This window comes from Centroberyx gerrardi, chromosome 13 (assembly GCF_048128805.1).
Source record: "Centroberyx gerrardi isolate f3 chromosome 13, fCenGer3.hap1.cur.20231027, whole genome shotgun sequence".
NCBI lineage: Eukaryota > Metazoa > Chordata > Actinopteri > Beryciformes > Berycidae > Centroberyx > Centroberyx gerrardi.
Genome location: NC_136009.1, coordinates 6,302,166 through 6,322,864, shown reverse-complemented (window position 1 = coordinate 6,322,864; position 20,699 = coordinate 6,302,166). Strand labels below are relative to the sequence as shown.

Genomic DNA, 20,699 nt, shown 5'->3' with positions numbered 1-20,699 from the left:
GTTGAATCAAGTAAACTTTATCATAGCCAAAGGGGGCGTTTTTATGATGATAAAAGCCAATAGGCCATTGTCTGGATTTAATGTTTAAGCTACAACATTAATGAAAGAAATATACAACATACTGTATCTTCTCATGCATTGGTTACCAACTGCTGAAGTCAGGGGGTAATGTTGCCAAAGTATAATATTTAACACCGACAATGAAATGAAATGAATCGTGAGAGTTGTGAGGATTATTACCAACAGGTTTATGATCCCGTGCTGATTTTGACATTGAACAAATGTGAAAGTCAAAACCCCATTTCACACCCGCCGCATGAGGAGTTTTTCCATTGGAAATGGTTATTAATGACAGAAACTTAAATCATTTAATTCAATTTGGGGATATTTCATAAAAGCTAATATAGCATGAAGCCCTGACACTTTCCTTATTAGCACAGCGATTGGATCTTTGTGCTGGGAAGGCGCCGTTGTAAGAGCTCTCGTGTAAAGATCTAAGACTTCTCATGTGAAATTGTAATAAAGTCAAATTAAAATGTCAACATCATGAGTCAATGAGTCAATTTCAACTGTTTTAAAGAACTGAGAAGGCAGCATTGTCAGAAATTGTTATCTCTAATGTAATTTTGCTTCTACAGAGGGTCTAATACAACATCCGATAGTTTCCATTTTAACCAATCTTAACATAACATTCACCTGCTATGCTTTTTGACTTTGAAGCATCAGTCTTCCTGGCAATCTACATAAAGTAAAGCTGTAGTATCACATACTAGCACCTGCTGCAGAAACACCAGCTATTGCCCATAATCTGGTTCAGGTCTTATTCAGGTTAAGCTGTTTACATGAACCTCTGATACCCTGCGATTGACTCTCCCTGTTGCCATGAATAAACCAGTTAAGAGAATATTCCATTCTAGTCCACAGATAGGTCCGCCAGCTACAAAGTATGTTTGTGCGCCAGTTACTCCCTCCCTCTTTGATTGAGTAATAGGTTACTTCTAAAACAAAGGAAAGTAATGATGATCCCAATAATAGTAAGTGTTGACATCAAAATGTATCCATAATGCTGTGTGAGTTTGCGTAGATGATGAAAACCAAAAGTGAAAGTAGTAAGATGTTTCACACCACAGTAACCAGTTTAATATGGGAGTAAGCCAGGCATCCTAACCAGGTTTCTCATAAGCAGAGTATGAGCTTAACCAGGTTATTCTAACCCAGTTATGATGTTTACATGCGTCGACCCAAAACCAGGTTCCGTGACTTAAGAAGTAACTGAACCCCAAACGCAAATCTGTGGTGAAGTCTGACATCTAATGGTGAAAAGTAGGGTACTGGCACAAAGACCAGCCAATAGAAGATGGCCCATTCAGTACCTACTTTTCACCATTAGGTGTCAGGCTTCACCACAGATTTGGTTTTGGGGTTACTCTTTAACTAGGTTAAGAGCTGAATTCCTTGTACATGTAAACACAGCCAGCGTTGGACTCCCTGGACAGTGTGGGCAGTATGGAGTGATGTTACTGTAAGGCTCTTTGGATAAATGTGTTCACCAAATGGCAGATGTTATGTAATCTCATTACTAACCAACCAACACAACCAAACGGAATGGTTAACCATGCAAAAATACCCGATTAATTACGCCCAAATTTGGGGATTGTGATAAAGTCATTGAAATCCAGCTTATTTAGAGGGATTTGCAGCATTTGAATGTCTGTGTATGCGTGCAGATGTTCTCATATTCTGAATCTGACATGCCATGAATGTTTAACTGCTTCAAATGACTTTTATCCCCAAAGTTTTGTCTGCATAAATCCAAAACTCATTTTTACACTCGTTCAGGTGTAACTAATTCATTTGGTAGCAATGAATGAAAGGTAGCAATTCACCATGTGTCTCCAAATACTGAGAAAATTAGAAATTTACTGTAGAAAGCAATGAAAATAACGGTTTAGTTGTTCTGCAGTTGGTTTAAAACCTTATGATATTCAATTATAATAATAATAATAATTATATTCAATGAGACGGCTTGCTTACCACAATTTCATAAGCTCTCCATCCAAATTATATTATTTACACTTTGTAATGACATTTTTAATTGTTGTTTACATTCTGGCAAGCCAATGGCATTGCTAGAAAATGGCTCAGAAATAAACAGAATTCTGCACAGCTATGCTTTGTTGTCATTGAACTTTTATTACATCGTATCGTGGTTGTATCGAATCGTGAATCCCATATCGTGTATCGAATCGTATTGTGAGATAAGTGTATTGCCCCATCCATAAATAAAAAAGTATGAAATATGAACAAGTTCAACAAGTTCAATGTTTTTTAAATCCATACAACTTAATTTGTCTTGATATTTCTACAGTTGAATTTAATAGTTTTATTTAGTATTTCTACAATTAAAATTCCACAATCGTTGTATACAACTAGCACATATTAACACTTATTACATTATTATATATTAGCACAAGTCTGGAGCATAAGAACTTGGTCACTGCACGTCTCCTATCATAATGGATTTCACCCGATTGACATTTATGGATTAAATGATGGTGGCAGGAAGGAGATGTCCCTTTATTCTTCAAGGGTGTGAGTGGCCATAAAATAAAGTATTATCAGGCACTTAAGGCACTAGTGCAGGCCTCTGAGGGGGGAAAAGTGAGCGGTAATGTTGCAAGGTACTGTTAGACACAGTCAAGCCTGCTCCTCCATAATGTTTTTTTTCCCTTCTTTCTCTTTCAATCATGTTTGTCTGTATAGGAAATTAAATGGAGGCTAAAAGTCCACGGTTCATTTTCCTTCAGTATTAACTTGGCGTAGTGTCCTCTACATTTCCAGCCTACCAGTATGTATCGCTTCAGCTCCTGTGCAAGTCTGATTTATTAAAGCCACGCTGTCTGTTTCATCAGACACGGGCCGCTGTGAAAATCCCAACGTACAGCGGAAATTATTAACACGGACGCCCCATCTAGTTCAAATGACTTGCTTGTGTGCTTATTGAGACAAAGCTTGAGGCACAGCGTGGACAAAGAAATGAACACAAAAAAAACACATTAGGAGAAAAATTATATTGCGTTCCGCAGACTTCTTGTTTGACAAAATCGATTCCACCCCGCGCAGAGGACTAGTTGACTTGACACCTTGATTTAACAGAAACAAGAAAATGTCAGGATACAATGCACCTTTGGACTAAGGCTCTGCAGCCTCTCCGTCAGCTGATACTGATCAAAAAAGGCTTCTTTTTTCTATAGATTCTGTAGATTTTTATGTCATTTCTGCTCTATTAGAGAGTATATATAAGAGGTACGTGAAAGGAGGGAGTGTCAGAGGGGACGAGGCTAACAGCCTGATTCAGACCCACAACACTGCGGGTACAACAGTATGCTCTTTAGCCGGCTGAGCTTACAGGGATGCTTCAGTACTTTTATCTGTGGGACAAAAAAAGAAATAGGCGCATCCGAGTCTGAAAAACTGGGTACAGTCAATCCTCAGCGAAAGTCTGGAAAACAAGTTAAAGCAGTAGGTTCAATGTAAAGAACTTTTTGTATTATTAAAACGGCTCGATTCATTTTGGCGTGTCAAAGGAAATAGTAGTGTTCTGTTGTCTGAGATTTGCTAGGGCCGCAAACAAGCTAGGCATATGGGCCGCATGCCCTCCTCACAGCCTGTAGGGAAGCCGCGGATCACTCCGTCTCGCTCTGCAGCCTTTTGGAAAACACTCCGTGCTGTGAGGGTCTGAGAGCAACTCTGGAGGGTAGGATTCCAAACAGCTGCTGCTTTACAAGCGGCCAGGGTCGCATCGATTTAAGGTTTACGCAATCAATGGCATCAAGTTTTTAGGAGGGTCGCCACATGAATGTCAATGATGGAGCCATTGGTGTGGATGATCAGATCCACAGGCTGAGCTGCGTCACAATGCGCCCCACTCCCCTCCTATAAACCCTTGGCAACTCAGTAGTCAGTTTTGTGTATGTAGATGTACTGCCTGCACCCCTTTGCATGAATCTATCCATTAAAGGTGCTACATATTGCATTTTTAAACATCAGTATATCATTGACAAATTAATTGTGATACCTTGGTATAGTTACCATAAACAAAAGAGACCATGGGGGAGATGATTGGTAGCTTCTGTCACAGTCCAGTGGCATGTTGTTGCCTGTAAGTGTTGCTCAAAACAGTGGCAAATTAAATTACTTTCCAATGACTTTTTAAGTCTTGAAATTCAATGACTCAAAATTGCTTTTTTGTTGTTTTGGGATTAGACATGACATTGGTCAATTCTTACTCATGATTTTGTCAAGTCAAAAAATTCCAAGGTTTTCCTCAGGATGTGAAGAATAGAGAGCGGTCCAGAGCTGAGGCAGATTGATGAAATAGGGTGCTATATTTTAATTAAAAAAAATACTTTCAAAAGTATTTTCAAGGCCATCCATTCATTTTCAAAAACCTTTACAGCCCTATTTTATCTTCTCAAATCCACAAACTTTCAAGGATTTTCAAAGCCCATGGGGACCCTGTCATGATGAAGACCACATTTTCCACGAAACCAATTGCTACTTGTCAGACAGAGCATGATGCTTCTCCAGTGAAACTTTTTCTTTTTCTTTACTGAAATATAATTTTTCCATCTGCCTTTCACTCCTTCCACCATCTGCCAGAAACTCTGAAAGCTTTAGCTCTGTTTGCACAGGAAGAACAGCGCCCTCTTCCTGTTTTGTGCCATAAAGCAATCCAACAGATTTCCTGCTAAATCTGACACGGTGGCACATAATGTAAAATGCAGCGTAGATGCCGGTAGAGGCTGACAGTCATCTCGGTGTTGGTCTTGTTTGTTGCTGATAATTATACGTCAAAACGAATGTAGCAACAATTTATTGATGTCAAAATGCTTTGTGTAGCGTCTTTACATTGCAAGTCCACATACTGTCCAAGTCCTTAATTTGCCCGGCACAAACCAGACTGGCAGAAACAAAGGGCTAGCCAGACTGCATTTGCTGCCTCAAACACCATAAGGCGCTGACAGACTCGACTGCTCCTCACCTTTTGGGTTGAGTGGGCACAGTGAGGGTTTTTTTCACACTACTGAACCACAACAAACTCTTGTACCTCGAGGGCTTTTGCACAGCTGAGGTAAACCCAATTCGACCATATTGCTCAAACTGTGTACCATGCAGCACAAAGGACAGTGTCAACTGTCAAGGTATATGGGCCAGGACTGCATTATTCATGTCGATTGCATTGATTATATTTATGTGCTGCTATGTGTAAATAGTTTTATGCATTGTTTTGTGTATATCTTCACTTGTTCAACTCAATGTGTTTGAGGTGTTTGGTTTTACTATGATGTTTGTATCAATTAAAAAGTTTCCTTATGGAAAACATCAAATCTAATCCCTGTAAGCATGAATAAACCCTATTATGCTTCCATATTACATAATTTACTTGGCTTGGCTGCCTCCATACTGTATGTGGCGATTGGGTTGATTCATAGAGGTCCTGTAGCAAAATAGTAGCTGATTAAAACTTTAAAAAAAAAAAAAAAAAAGGGAGGAGTAATATTACACTGACTGGAGCAGAAGTCTCTCAAAAAGTGAATCAATCATGCCACCAGTACTTTAAATATGTGAGTCTATATTGTTTCAAATATACAGTGTGGGTTTTTTTTGTTTGTTTTCTCAGGGGTGAATGTTGGGTTTTTTTTACTTTGTAGTTGTCTCTACCTTTGGGGCTCTAGCTGAAGTTGAGGATATGTGTTTGAACTGCCAGTGTCTCACCTGGTGTTGGTACAGACAAACACAAGGATAGTCATCTATTATGGATGACCAGCCAGGGCCAACGGAGGACACTGTGGTCACCTTGTTGGATCTGAATGCACAGGGAGAAGCTTTGAACTCCGAACACAGCCTTTTTACACAGGAAAGCTTCACACTTCTAACAGTAAACTTCAGGTATATTCAAAAATACTGGAGTACATTTTATATTTGTATGGAAATTAGTCACTGTGCGGTTCAAATTTGGGAATCCTCTTCACTGCTGCATATAATGAATTAAAAGAAAAGGTTCAAATCACCTGAGTAAAGACTGTAATAGCAACTGGGCCGGTATAACAGAAGAAAATCCCCTTTTCTGGCCGCAGAGCCCAAGTTTGGTGCAGTTCATTGAACTTGATTCCCCTTTAGGATCAAGCCCATGATAAGATTGGCTTGTCTTCAAGCCTAAAAAGGCTGGAGTCCCAACTCATCCATTAGGTATAAACGGTCTCGTGGTGAGCACGGTGGCCAGGCAATGAACTGTAGCTGATTGGATGTTCTGCTCCCTGGCTGAACCAACCTGGCCGGGATGCGCAGACCTGGGACCAATTCTAGTTAAATCCGTTTCAGGTATTTGATAAAAAACATGGAAAGAGCGCTGCGAAACACAACCCTTGAGATCAAAGCGAAAGCAAAGGTAGAATTTCTCCTTAACGCTAGAGAGGCTGGTGTGATTTTGGCTGTGTAAGGGAAGGCCAACGAGCCGTCAAATGAATGGGGGTAATTATATCTAGTATATCTACTATTTCTTGGTGTGATTTTGAAGCTCTGTGTAAAAAGGGCTGAGCAGAGCCTTTTCAAAGCTTCTCCTTGTGCATTCAGATCCAACAAGTGTCCTCTGCTGGCCCTGGCTGGTCATCCTGATTTATACAGAAAGTGACTGTTGGAAAAGTTCTGAAGGGTCATTTTGAAATCTGAGATATTTCAATTCTAAAATTCGAAACCGGCCCTCAACTGACTACTGCTAGTACTTTCCAGTGTTAAAGTCACAATGAAACAGCATTTTGAGAGCATCTCCTTATTGTGATGTATATCCTGTTGAAACAGGATATTAAGGTGGGACATAACGTGGGGAGAGATCATTCAATGTGTAAACCAATGGGATATCAGTTAGAAAGAGAAAAGATTTTCTGTTTTCCAGGCAGCAAAAATGTCATTTTTGTCATTTTTTTTGTCATAAAATGTGAAATAGGTGTATGGTATAATAGTTAAAATGAGCTAAAAAAGTCATTTTTCATTTCAGTATGAGTTTGAATATCATGTCAAATGAATTATGAACAAATAAGTGTGTTTTATAGCCTCTGTGAACTGCTTTTTATTGATGTTTCATTATTTCCCCTCCCTGCTGCTTTTAACGCACAACGTAACCATACACCAAGGGTTTTATTAGATTTTGCTGAGTGTGTGAACACCTAAAGCGGTTAACACATTCACAGCTGTATTCCAGCATATTTTTTTTTGGGCTGCCGCTGGCCCACCAGTCTCCCTCGGTAAGGCAGACAATGGAAAACGGCCCCCGTGACAGGTGTGTGTTTGAGCTAAAAAGGCCGTCGAGCAGACTTCGCGGGGCCCCTTTTGTATCCGCGAGGAGCTGAACAAGTGACACGGCGTTGGATTTATAGGTCGGGGCCTCCAACCGGGTGGCAAGCTGCAGCGGGGCCCGGGCGGCGCAGCGGCAACACCGCGTCCATCTGTTGCCGCGGTCTGCTCGGATCTGCATGCTAATCCCTCTCTACCCGCACCTCCGTGGGACACCTTGGTGACAGCGCTACCGCCGCCGCCTTTTCAGGATGAGGGAGTAGGAAAGCATGGAATACAAAGACACCGACTTGAGCTTGATGGGATGCGAAATGCAGATAAACGGGCGAGTAAAAATGTGAGATTAGAGGGAAAAACAATAAGGTTAGAAGAATAACCTCCACATTGGCTAGCAGGCTGACACATGAAAACACTGTCCCTGTTTGAGCCTGTATGCCAGTGGGTCGGCTTCATGTTTGCTAATAGATGCACAACATGCAGAATGAAGTCAAGGTCAGTTATTTGTCATTATTTCAAGGTCTGGAGGTCATTGACATTCAGGGAGTGTCGAAGCGCAGCGCCCTGCCTCCGTGCGGCGGATATAGCTGCTGGCAAAACTCTTCTCAAGCTGACTAATCATTTGTGTATGCAGTTCTAATATGCTTTCAATGTCTGAAAATACATATCATCCATCAAAGCGCGATTGTAATGTCTTTGGGGCTGCGAAAGGGCATTGGGAGTAGGTGTGGCATATCTTAGATCTAATAAATATACATTTCCTCGGGCAGGAAGAGGAAGCGGCGAGATCTGAGGATTCATTTTCCTACTATGCCGACATAGCAGATAAGGTTTGATACAGTGCAGGCGTGCAAAAATCTACATTTTGTGAGTGAAATGCAGAACTTCAGTGCTTCATAAAGGTATGTTCCATCCAGAAATACATATATACCGAAATAGTTTGCTGCCTCTTTAATCTGCCTCGTGTCTCTCCGACATAAAACGGGTAAAAATATCTATCTGTAGTTATGTTTTGGGAAGATTTTTCCATGAAGCCTTGACTAACTCCCTCCGATAAATAAGTGCCACCTCCTCCATCCCTTTACCACACCCGTACTCCATGTCGAACATGTTAATACCCTGTGGCGGTCTGCAGAATAGCAGGCCAAAGTGCATACTCTGCACTCACGATGCTATGCGTTCAGTATAAACAAATCAAGCAGTGGTGTAGCAGTGGAGTGCCACAATCCTCCTTTAAACATGGATCCCACAGCCTTTTTCTTTTGGACGTGTTGTGAATTAAACATTTTGGCCTGAGAACAGCTACTGTACCATGACAGAGATCTGCAGGATACAGAGATCGCCGATTTTTTTTTGCCTGTGTTTTGTAAATGAAACATTTTTGGCTCTAGAACGGTTATTGTACCATGGCAGGCATCTGCAGGATTTATCTGCTCCCCCGAAAAACCTTTTGTCCCGAAAAAGAGTGCAGTCGACTATTTCATTTTGAATATACAGGGGGAAAAAACAAAAAGAAAATAAAACAAGAGAAGGCGCACTTTATCTTGTGTTGAAGATTACATCTTTGAGGATGTTTCAGGGACGATAACCCAAACACACCGAAAGGGCTTTATCTATTTTAAACCCATATCCAGAAAAATAAAATAATAAGCTATAAGGCAAAAAAAGGGATTTTTTTTTCAGACGTTCTGTGAACATTTCAGACCGAGAACAGATGCTTTTACCATGACAGAGATATGCAGGATGCGGAGCTCCTCCTCTGCGGAGTCGCCGGCTGGGTCTTCGGTGGGGGAGAGCCCCGGGAGGTTCAGGCTGCCGTCCTGGTGGTGGATGTGGAAGAGCAGAGTCCCGTTCTCCAGCCACTGCTGCCTCCAGCGCACCAGGGGGATGTCCTCCGAGTTCCCAGAGATCTCTGCCAGACGACAACAAGACACACAAAGGGGACAGAGTGTATAGAGGCTTTGCAAGTTGCATCACAAATTTCCTAAGCAACCGCGGCTGGCGTCATCATGGAGGTCCACGGGAGACTTGACTAACTAATAATCAGGGTCTGAAATTAAGAAAGGTAAGAATGGGTAAGACTGTCTAACTCACCCCGGTGGTTTTTTGAAACAAAACATACTGTGCTTCGACAATTGCATGTGATTACAAATTTGATTGTAGCACTGGACGCCTGACACCCAATGCGCGATTATGTTACTTGATTGACAACCAAAACATGGCTGTCACAAGTCCCGCATTGGCTGTCAGTCAGCAATCAAATTTCCAATCACAGCCTGCATGGAGGCCCTGTCAGCCCACTATTCTCTCTTTGCAGCCACCACTTGACAGTCCACCGCCACAGTCGGCGTGGTACACAATGTGGTGTGGTACAATTGAAAAGCAAGTATCGCCCTCTAGTCTTACAAGCCGAGACGAGTCTCGCGTTACAAACTCACTCAAATGTGAGCTTGTAACTAAGTAAATAACGAGGACATGATTCTTGTTCAAACCAAATAGGGTAAAAAAATGAATAATAAATAAGATGTTACAAAGATTTTAGGGACTGGATATCAGATATGGTTTTCTGCCTCAGTTATTATGGTGGCTAGTAAATGTTTTCATCTACCTGCTACAGAGGCTGGTGGAGAAAAAAGTTAATGCCTAACCCTGCTGATAATGGTTAAATATCTAACAACCATGCTAGAAAAACAGAGATATTTCAAAAAGAGTCGTGTCGTGGCCGTAGGTCCAATTATTAATGTTATAAGTAAAAGTGAATAGTCTAATAAGGATTTGTTTCTAGATGTAAGTTACTGTGACACAGTAAACTGTCTTGTCTTTATACCTAGCATCTACTCCAAAATTCAAGTTGTAGCTTGAGAAGAGAGAGCTCAGTTAACCTGAACCTGTTGTTGTTTTGGCTTTGTTTGCTAGCTATGATAGCTATTTTCCAGTGTTACCTGCCAATTCCATGTCCTTGTCAGTGGTTGAAGTTGTGCCAGAATACTTTTTCATCTTTTGCTAGCTAACTAGCAAGTAAGCTAACTTACCAGTAAGCTAATTTACCAAAGCAACTAATGTTCATGCAACTACTACTCCCTACCACCCATGGGTTCAAAATACCGAACTATCCCTTTAACAAGACAATGACAGCTGACCTCATACTGTCCTCAGCCATGGGGGCAATTGAGCTGAGGACCATCAATATGGCCGCCAGAAGATACATTACATTACCTGCCAGCCCTCTGTCTGCCGACACCGCTATGCCATTGTTTTCACAACCAAGGACCACACTAAAAGTAAGTGTTATCCTTTCACTCTCAATGAAGAAAGAAAAGCCAGCACTCATAATGTCCTTTTGTCATATAATTGAATGGGCAGCTATAGAGCACAAATGACGGACGCGTTTCAGCAATAAGCCATCATCAGCGTCCTTTCACTCTCACACACTGCATTTCAAAAACAGTTGAGTGAAATAAACTTGAAATATAGTGAGAAAGAAGAAAACAACATGCTATGGGTACATATGCCAAAACGACCGGGCGCACACTGTAACATCAGTCTTAGCGGTTATTTTGAATGTAAGGGTGAAAAGAAAAAAGACGGAGGGGTACTTTATTGATCTCATCTTGAAAATGACATCTTTGGGGATGCCAAGGAGGAAAATCAAACACACCTAACATAGTTGAAATGTTTAGATCTATATCCATATTCAGAAGGAGAAAAAGAAGAATAAATAATTAAGCTAGAAAGAAAAGGGGGAGTGAACAGTGTTTTTATGGGAGCCCACAGCTGAGAGATTATGGTTATTCACACAGAACATAAAAGCACCTTCATTGGCTTGTTGAAAATCCACACTGTACCTCAGTCCCTGCTCTCTTTGCCTATACATTCCAGCCCTCGCTTTTCCCCTTGTAAATATTAGTGATGCACACCAAAACACACACAGAGTGCAGAAGTGGAAAACATTAGGAATGCATGACAAGGCATTGTGGGTGATATTCTGTTATGTAAGTGCGCGGTGCAGGAAAGGTGCATTAGGCTCGTAAGTCACACGGAGTGAGTGCATTAGACTGGAATGTGTGAATTGAACCAGAGGTCAAGTGCAAATCCCACTTCCATCTACTCACTACTGTAGCAGGCTGTTGCTGGAAATAAGTAGATGATCTTGGCCAGCTTTCTTGGTTTAATTAGGGGCGATAATAACAATAAATGCATTAATGTCCTCTTATTTAACCGAGCAAGTGGGCACATTTCTATAAGTGAACTGCTCTGATCACCCAGTACTATGTAAGACCACTGCTAAGACTGTTAAAATACCTGTTACTGAACATTTTCATGTAAATAAAAGTCCACATTGAAATAAAAAAGGAAGGAAAAAGACATCACAGTACTGGACTCACTGTTTGATTGACAGGTAATCTCTGGGAAGTGCAGTGCAGAAACACCACAACAATGAGCGCTTAGCAAAAAAAAACAAAAAAAAACAAGAGGAACTTGAGGATAACCACTCTAACATTGGCACTGGAGTAACAATTATCTCAGTATACTTAATTACATCTGTAAATAGGCTAGCATCCAATCTTCCTTTTGGTTAAGGTGTTGGTTTGTAATTGCAACAGCATAACAAGATTTCACCCAACACTGATTACTCTATTGGCTGGAATATGCAGATCACAATACAATGCCACCAACTGGTCCACAGTGTATTTCTTTATACTGTTTATGGACTGTTCTTGCTCCTTGGATTGACTATTACACTAATTGCTAGCATGACACAAAGCAGTACAAAAACCTATTATCCAAATTGGTGTACATCCTATCAAATAAGGTGAAGTTCATTTTACACAGAAGTGTCACAATAAACTCAACACTTAACACAGAAGAACCCAAGAGGTTACAGTAATAAAAAATCTAAATATATGATTCAATGCAGGAAAAGAACCAACACAAGCACAATGCGGAACAGAAGTGGGTGGTGGGGGTGCAGAGGGGGGGTGCACAGTCCATTAGTGAATAGTCTATAATTGATCAAAGTCCACACTATGAGCTGGTTTATTCGTGTAGCAGTGGTTGCAGGGAGAAATCAGGGTCTGTAAATAATAATGAGGATGAGGCTTGATCAAAAGAACAGCCCAGTGCTGACTGACTCAAAGCAGTAAGTCGAGGCACTTCAGTTGGCATGGGAGATGAGAATTAGGACAGAAACAACTAGGATTGTAGAGCCAGGGGAAGCATATAGAAGAGCGCAGAGGTAAAGCATGAAATGCACACGACATCCAGTTCTCAGATTGCGAAACCCACTTATCACTGCAATGCAATAGTGTAGAAATCTATATATAAACTAAGGCCAACCCCGTGCTACACGAGACCATAACACTGATTACTAGTCTAAGAAATACTTGCAAGCAAGATTTTTACTGCTGATCACAGGCTTTTACACAGTGTACAAAACTTTAGGAGCATGTTCCTTGTATTGAGTTACACCGCTTTTGCACCTGCACAATGCGTGTCTCAATTGATTCAAGGCTTTAAAATCCTTTAATCTGTGTTGTCCCCTTCATCTTTATCCCCACTTCACTGCCTGAAGGGAATAAGAAATCGATTACGGATCAAAGGTTGAATCTTTGCAAGGATTCACCTGACCTAGTCTATTTCATGGCAAGAGCAGGCAGTGCTAATATTTTGTACATTCAGTGTATATGCAAAGGACTACAATCCCCACTAGCAGTTCATAGTGTATCAATATAAATGACTTTCTCAACGCTTTTCTTTGTCAGTTAGGCCATTACATTGATTGCTGGCATAGGAAACAACTTTCACGCTGGATAATAACCACAACCCTGATATAGATCATAACCTGCGTACACGGCAAAACACTCAATGCTTTTACTGTGACACAGCGGCGCATGTTTATAATTGCGCGAGTATAACAAGGTTGGGCCTGACAATAACTGATGCGCCAGTGCCGCAGTGGAGAGGGAGTTCCCTCTCCCCCGTAAATAAGATTTAAGAGTCCCGACTGGTTTTAACCTAAATGCAAATGATGTGCCAGAGTGTGACAGGGCACTTTTTAAAAAGTGTGCTCTCTCTCCCCCTGGGGACTAGTTTGCCATGAGAGCTGGATTAATGAGACTGTCGCCTTGCTGCACGAGACCACATACCACCAGTGGAGAGAGGGAGGGAGGGAGGGAGGGAGGGAGGGAGAAAGAGGTGGAGAGGGAGAGCAAGAGAGAGTGTGTGAAAGAGGAAGGGATAAAGAAAGTGGCAGAGAGGGAGAGAAAGAGAAAGGGGGCCACCTACCAGCATTAAAATGGATCAAAGTAATCTGATTACGCCGCATTATTAGTGCACCTCCTCTGCATGCAGACTCACTGGACCCTTTAGTTTAAAGGAGTTTCAAGTCCTGTAGAGTGAAACTGACACAGCATCTATCTTAAGCATTTTAAAAGCCTAATCTTCAATCCGAGCATAAACAAAAGGGTGGTACCACCGCGGAGCATTTCTCCATTCCCAAATTGATTGACAGAGCACTTGGCCTGCCAGAATGTGATAGATTACCGAGAATGCTAAGTGTGTTTTGAGGCTCTCACAGGTTCACATGTGTATTGTTAGTATATAGGCCCGTTATTGTACTTTGCATTACAATGAGATGGGAAAGTTTGAAAAATCTCTCTTTCCATCTGCGAGTCACGATCCGCAAAGACCTGTGCTTATCTAAGCATAATTGACACGATTGAAAAATCCTCACTGGGGATTTAAGAATGCAAAAAAAGCGAAATCTGATACTTATTCTGAGACTCTGAAGCAATGCTGGAAATGAACAAATTAAAGTATTACAGTCTAGGTGGTGCAATCTCCGGGACATACAGGGTACATTTTTTTAAGAGCGCTATAATGCAACGCTGTCAGATTTTGTGTTTTAGCGCCCTGCAGGGAGTTTTTTTCTGTTTCAGGCAATAGCACCACAGTGAAGTGCCAGTTGTAGAATAAAATCACTCGACTTATTGGAGTGCTTCTGGGTATGATGACGGGGCTCAGTGTTAAAGTGAAGCTGCAACAGATTCATACGGGCCTTCTGGGACCTTGCGGGCTACAGCTAACTCGCTCGTGATGCTATCAGTCTCTCTAGATAGATATTAAAGCTTCCCAGCAAGCATTTGATGGACGACAACATGCAGGAGGTGGCCAAGTCCAATCCCTTACGCCTCGTACACAATTCATCCACCAATTTGACGTGCCCGAATTCTCAACGCAGTCTCGCCACCCAATGGTTCGTACCGCACGTTGACGGACGATGGAGGAGCGCGTCGTACACCATTCAAAGTCTTGTTTGGGCTAGCAAGCTAGCGGTAGCTAACTACAGCTAAGGTAAGCTAGCTGGCTAGCTACGGAGCTATAAATCGTAACCTAGCTCTAGCTTGCTCTAAAAAGTAATCAGTCTTATAAAGGCTGGTTATTTATACCAAAATTAGCACCCAAAAAGAAGGGGGAACATATTTTCATCGAAAATAATAATCACAGTATTTTAATTACAGATCATCACGTCTTGAATAAAAAGTCAAATAATAAAATATGTATTAAACAAGATGCATTTATTGAAAAAATACATTGTTTAATAGTTGCTATGCCATCCATTCATCTTCTTCAGTGGTTTGATCACTTCCACTTTAAAATGATTCTAGGTTGAAAATTCAAAGGTTGAAATTTTTCAAAGTATCCACCACTCCGTTGTGAACAGATCTGCTATCCACAAGGGAGCGTTGCATTTATACTCCGTTACAGAGGTCCTCCATTGACTTAAATGATTTCTAGTGGAGCGGAACTAGCTCGTACGTCAACTGTATACGAGGCGTTCGGTTCACGGTTCAATGTCCAACCAAACGAACACAAAATCTTTACAATATATCATCGCAGTGTAAAAAATCCATATTAAAACAGCTTTGGAAACTGTTTAGAATTGATATCAGAAAGATGTTTAGGTCCCAATTTCACGAAACGATGCAGACAGCAGCAATCGATCGTCATCTCAGCTTTCATTTTGGCACAATATTTACACGGGTTTTCAATGTTGGTGAAGGTCGCCATATCAACATCTCTTCAATGTCAGCATGTTTGCTGGGTTACCATTTTACCATCTGTTGACAGCAGAGGCAGCCAAATATGGATAAGTCAACGTGACTAGCATCGAGACAAGCAAGCAAAAACACAAACTGAATTCTTGCATCACCAGCAATATATCTACAAACATACATTCTCAACTGTAGTGTTTTGAAAAAGCTCCCAATCCAAAACCTCCTCACAAAATGGAATTTGTGGAGGAGTTTACTCTTCCACAGGCATTGTGCCACAAGTGTATTCTCTCTCTCTCTTTCTCTCTAAACTCTGTTCCGCCGAGACAACGATAACAATCGTCACATCGCGCGGTCACCAGAGGGCATGGCGATAAGCAGAAATTACTTTGGAGCTGTTGATTCTCAATTCCCCAAACTTACCAATAATAAATGACTATTAAAGCGGACACGACAAGCCTTGAGCTGAGGGCCCAGGGGCTGAGAAGGGATGAGTATGAAGGAGAGAGCGCGGGTAGTAATTTCCGGATCATTATTCTAATATGAACACATGGAGGATGTCCTTCAAGCCCGTCCTCTAACTGAACCAAACCGTTACTGGATTTTGGAGGGAGCTTATTCCCACAGTTGACTATCCACTTGACGCAGTAAATGTGGCTTTTTCTGGCTTACAGTCAGGGTTAGGTAGGGGGTTGAAGATGCTGGCATTATACACAAAGATAATGTTATTGGAAGCCGTTGAAGACGGTGGATATGCAAGGAAAATACAGTGTTGGAACTCACCTGTGCCTTATGCATGGAAAACATTTACATATACTATAAATTCTAGGCTTTTAGCTGAAGCTCCTATCCAGAATGACTTGGAATTGATTTGTAACAAAATCTCCAATACCAGTTGAGGCCATATTCAGGATACACCACATATCTTTATATCCCTATCATGAAAATCTCTGCATGTATGTACAGTATGAACAGAAGACTATAAATATCACCATGGAAACCAGGCTTGAACGGATCATAAAAAAGCAACAGTCGACAAGGTAGGCCTCAATATACCACATACTGTAATATCAGCACATCCCCAGCTATCATATTTGGGGTTCTCATAAACGGGATATGAGCTTATCCGGATTACGATAACATGTACCAACTCATAAACTGAAAACTTGAGTATGCTGCATACTAAGGGAATATTGGTGAGCGTGTAAGCGTAGGCATTATTGTGATGTGGCAAATATGAAGGGTGTGTTTCTGTTTGTCTTCTATCTTCGACTTCGGTTATTTTCACAGTGCAATATACAGTATATATCGTATGCTGTGTCATTACTCAACCCAGCACAGAAACCAGTTTTCCCATGTCTGACAACATGCTGGTCTCTGCCACAATGTTCTGTGCTACGAATTTTAATTTGACTCCATCTGTAATCAGCATGCAGTCTGCTCCACTGCTTTTTTACTTTCTTTTTTCAAAAAAAAAAGCTCCAAAAACTGTTTTTTAAGGACTTTTAGGAGGAAGTATGTCGGTGCCGTTGAGTGACTGCTGAAGTCTTGATATTGATTTTTCACAGTCAACTTCACACTACAGCAACAACAAATAGAGGAACTTCAGAATAAGTGAGAAGATAATAGAAGAAAGGCTAGGCTAAAAAGTAGTTCACATACTTTATAGATGGTACCACAGGGTCAATTTTTAATTTATGGATTTCCAGCGCTTCATTACATATTACTATCATGGTGGTCAAGATGGCACAGATCCACTATGTGGATGTAGTACATTTGCTGTGCGCTCTGGGAGCATTTATTAAGTGTACTTTTTATGCTCTACTTCACAAAACAGCCAAAGCCAAGTCACGATTTCTCTTGATTTACTCACCAGCACCTGTTTGATGCATCCTTTGTTTAAAACGAGTTCTCTTCCTCTTTTTTCTTGCCTCCGCTATTGCTGGTACATGGTAATTTTATAATCAAAGCAAGCGGCTTTGATGGAACCCTTTTAATGACATGTGAACTCAGCTCCTTCCAAAAATAAAATAAAGTGCATCTTTTATGTTTTTTTCATGAATAGAAATGTTTGTTTTTTTCTTGTTTTCATGAATTACAGGCTAGAATACGCTAAGCAGCGGAAACAAAGTTCAGAAGTTCATGAGGAGGTTCTAAATTTCCCAGTCTGCTCATTAAAAGTACATGATGTTTGATGTTGTAAGACCAGGGGTTGTTATTATTATTCAGGAAATTTGGGCATCTAATCAACATATAATACATTGTGTGATTATGATTTTGTTTCTTTGCATGTCCTCCCCCTCCAGGCACATAAATGTGTACTACTAGCCCCCGATATCCTCTGGTATAACTTTCTAACTTCCATTTTAATTTATCTCTTTTATAGCTACAATATGCAACTTTTCACCTTGACCCACAGGGTGACAGACAGACACAGACTGCTCATGTATAATATATCCTATTCATTTTCTGTTATTTAAAAGTTGCATAGTGCAGCTTTAAGTTTCAATTTGTCCGTTTTTGGGGCTGGAGAAGTGACCATACCTGACACCAGAGATTAATTTGGGCAAATAGGGCAAATCTACGGCATCTTAATTAGGAATTGGGGGGTGATAGGATGCTATTTTGTGTTGCAGCCCCACTTGATGATTTAGAGCCCGATAAGAATATTGAACATGGCCAGTACCTGATTCCTCGCCTCGTGTAAGTCGTCTCTTAGCTGTTTTCACAACCCACCAACGGCGTATACTCGTGTTTTAAATTTAAACATGCACGCAGGCGGGTGACAACTGACACCGGGATATGGACAGAGGCATTCAGAAGTAATGAGACAAACCGACAGCCCTGTTGAGGGGAGATCAGCAGCTAAACAACGGTCCGAGAAAAATGCTGTTTTCCAAGGCCTGTTTGCCCAGTGGGAGAGGAGAAGGGGAGAGAACACCATATGGCCATGGAGCTGTGTGTTTGTACTGGGATTTAACAGCAGCAGTAGGGGCGGCTGAGGGAGGCGGGAGGTGTGTGTGTTTATCTGTGTGTGTGTGTGTGTGTGTGTGTGTGTGTGTGTGTGATGGTGGTGGGGGGGGAGTGAAGGCTGGAACTATTCTGCTCACATCCTCCTGCGGTGTCAGGGGAAGCTGGCCTCTCTTGCCTCTCCTCTCGAAGTCATAGCTTCTTGTTAGGATGGGAAGGGGGAAGAGAAAGACAGGAGAGAGAGAGTGAGAGAGAGAGAGAGAGAGAGAGAGAGAGAGAGAGAGAGAGAGAGAACTACACCGATTGTGAACTACACAGACATGTATAAGCAGCAGCCCAAATATGTCTAGAATCCTTATCAAAGATCCTTAAGCCCGCAATACGGTAAGCAAAGACAAGCTTCCAAACATGAAAAAACTTCAATAGTGATTTCATCAACGTGATGACTCCTGAGGATTCGTTTTTCTTCCAGAAAACAGAGTAAACAGCATGATTAGACACCTTGATGTTTATACTAAAAAAGATCCTGAAGTTAAATAATAAATAATATAGTTTAGCAGGCGAAGACAATAAGCCTGAAGAAAAACTTTACAAAGCAAACAGGTACTCCTCACTATAGTTGTCGACGACGTCTGATACTGACATGGCCGGATCACTATGCGGGTTTTTGTTTGCCTACATCTGAGCGCCCATGGCACTGAAAGGAATGGAAAAGTTAAAAAACAAAAACAAAACAAAACAAAAAATCTGCGAATAACACAAAACCCATAGAAATCATTTGCAGACTGCATAAACACTTCACATGTCCCGGGGAATGCTCCTGGGCTCGTTTCAAGGTGTGCTTCTTTCGGCCTTGCCAATTTTCTACATGAATGAGAATAGGAAACTGAGCAATCAATCAAAGTCGGTCCCTTTTCTAACAATTTATCCAACACGGCACCCCACATATTAAGCGGGACGGCTGGGCGAATGGTAATTTGTGGGAGTTTTTTAGAACTTGGCCGTTTTAAAATTTCATGTCGGATGATTATGTATGGGGCGCGGAGGCGTGGGGGACAGAGGGAGCGGTCCACTTCAAGGTGAGCCGAGATCACAGGAGGTTCTGCCAGGAGCCGCTGTAAAATACATGGAACGGTTGGTTTGATAAGATTCAACAAGACCGACCCCGATGGATTGTGATTAGAAATTCGACTTGCGGAAAGTCGAATTTGCGAAAAATGTGATCGCATAGATGCATCCCGTTACAGCTAGGTGGAGCAGATGGATTGGGCATGTTGTAGACGAGTTTGGCGCTTTAAAAATGGTTGCTTAGATGTTTAAAAAGTAACTAAACCCCAAACCCAAATCTGACACCTAATGGTGAAAAGTAGGGTACTGCACTGCTCATCTGCTATTGGCTGGTCTTTGCGCCAGGTGATGTCACCCTCCATAGAGTACAACAGGTGGTGACATCCCCTGGCACAAACACCAGCGAATAGCAGACGGCCAGTGCAATACCCTACTTTTCACCATTAGGTGTCAGGCTTCACCACAGATTTGGTGGGGTTTAGTTACTTTTTAAATGAAATGGCGTTGAGGCATGATGCATCACTGTGCGTCACTAGAGCTAGCATTGTTAACTTTGCATAAGAGGTGAGGTTTCACTGTATACTACAGCTATCGAGTGGAATAAATTGCTACTTATGACTGCAAATATCCAGAATTCATTGATGTGTAACGGCAGAATTATTGAGTGATTGCTGGAAAACATCCCCTTACAATGGACTACAGCTTATATAACCCATCTGTTTGTTGCTCCTAGGATATTCCTGGCAATTGCATGCAAATGATGCTTTTAGGAAGGATATTTTGACTATAAATAATAATTTGTCTTAAGTGCTGTGTTCCGCTTCTCCTTTCACCAACTTGCTCAGGCTGAAGGAAGGACAGCAAGGACCACAATGATCTTGAGCTATTTTGTGTAATGGCACATGAATACAAAATATAATTTCTCAAAGAATGAATGAATAAGAGAAGATAAGAAAAACTTTATTGTCCATTAAATTTACATAAAATGGAAATTTGTCTTCGGCAATCTGGCAACACAATAAAAACAGACAGTAACCAGTATAAAACAAACAGTGCACAGTATAAAACAGACAGTGAAGAGCAACTAAAATACATAAAATACATTTTCAGCAGCAGCAGTGCTCATGGGCTGTGGGGGGGAGGGGGGGGGGTTATTTTATTATGTCCCTGTTTAGAATGGTCACAGCAGAGGGCACAAATGATTTCTTGTACCCATTTTTCCTGGCTAGTGGGACCTTGAGTCTCCTGCCAGATGGC

At 41.4% G+C, this 20,699-nt stretch overlaps 1 protein-coding gene across 1 annotated transcript in view; it reads right to left on the bottom strand.

Moving 5' to 3' along the window:
• Positions 1 to 20,699, bottom strand: part of astn1 (astrotactin 1) — a 329,475-nt gene that overhangs the window by 263,459 nt on the left and 45,317 nt on the right. Inside the window, exon 2 of the mRNA XM_071907023.2 lies at positions 9,075 to 9,262. Coding sequence (XP_071763124.1) covers positions 9,075 to 9,262 — 188 coding nt within the window. The remainder of the gene's footprint in view (positions 1 to 9,074; positions 9,263 to 20,699) is intronic.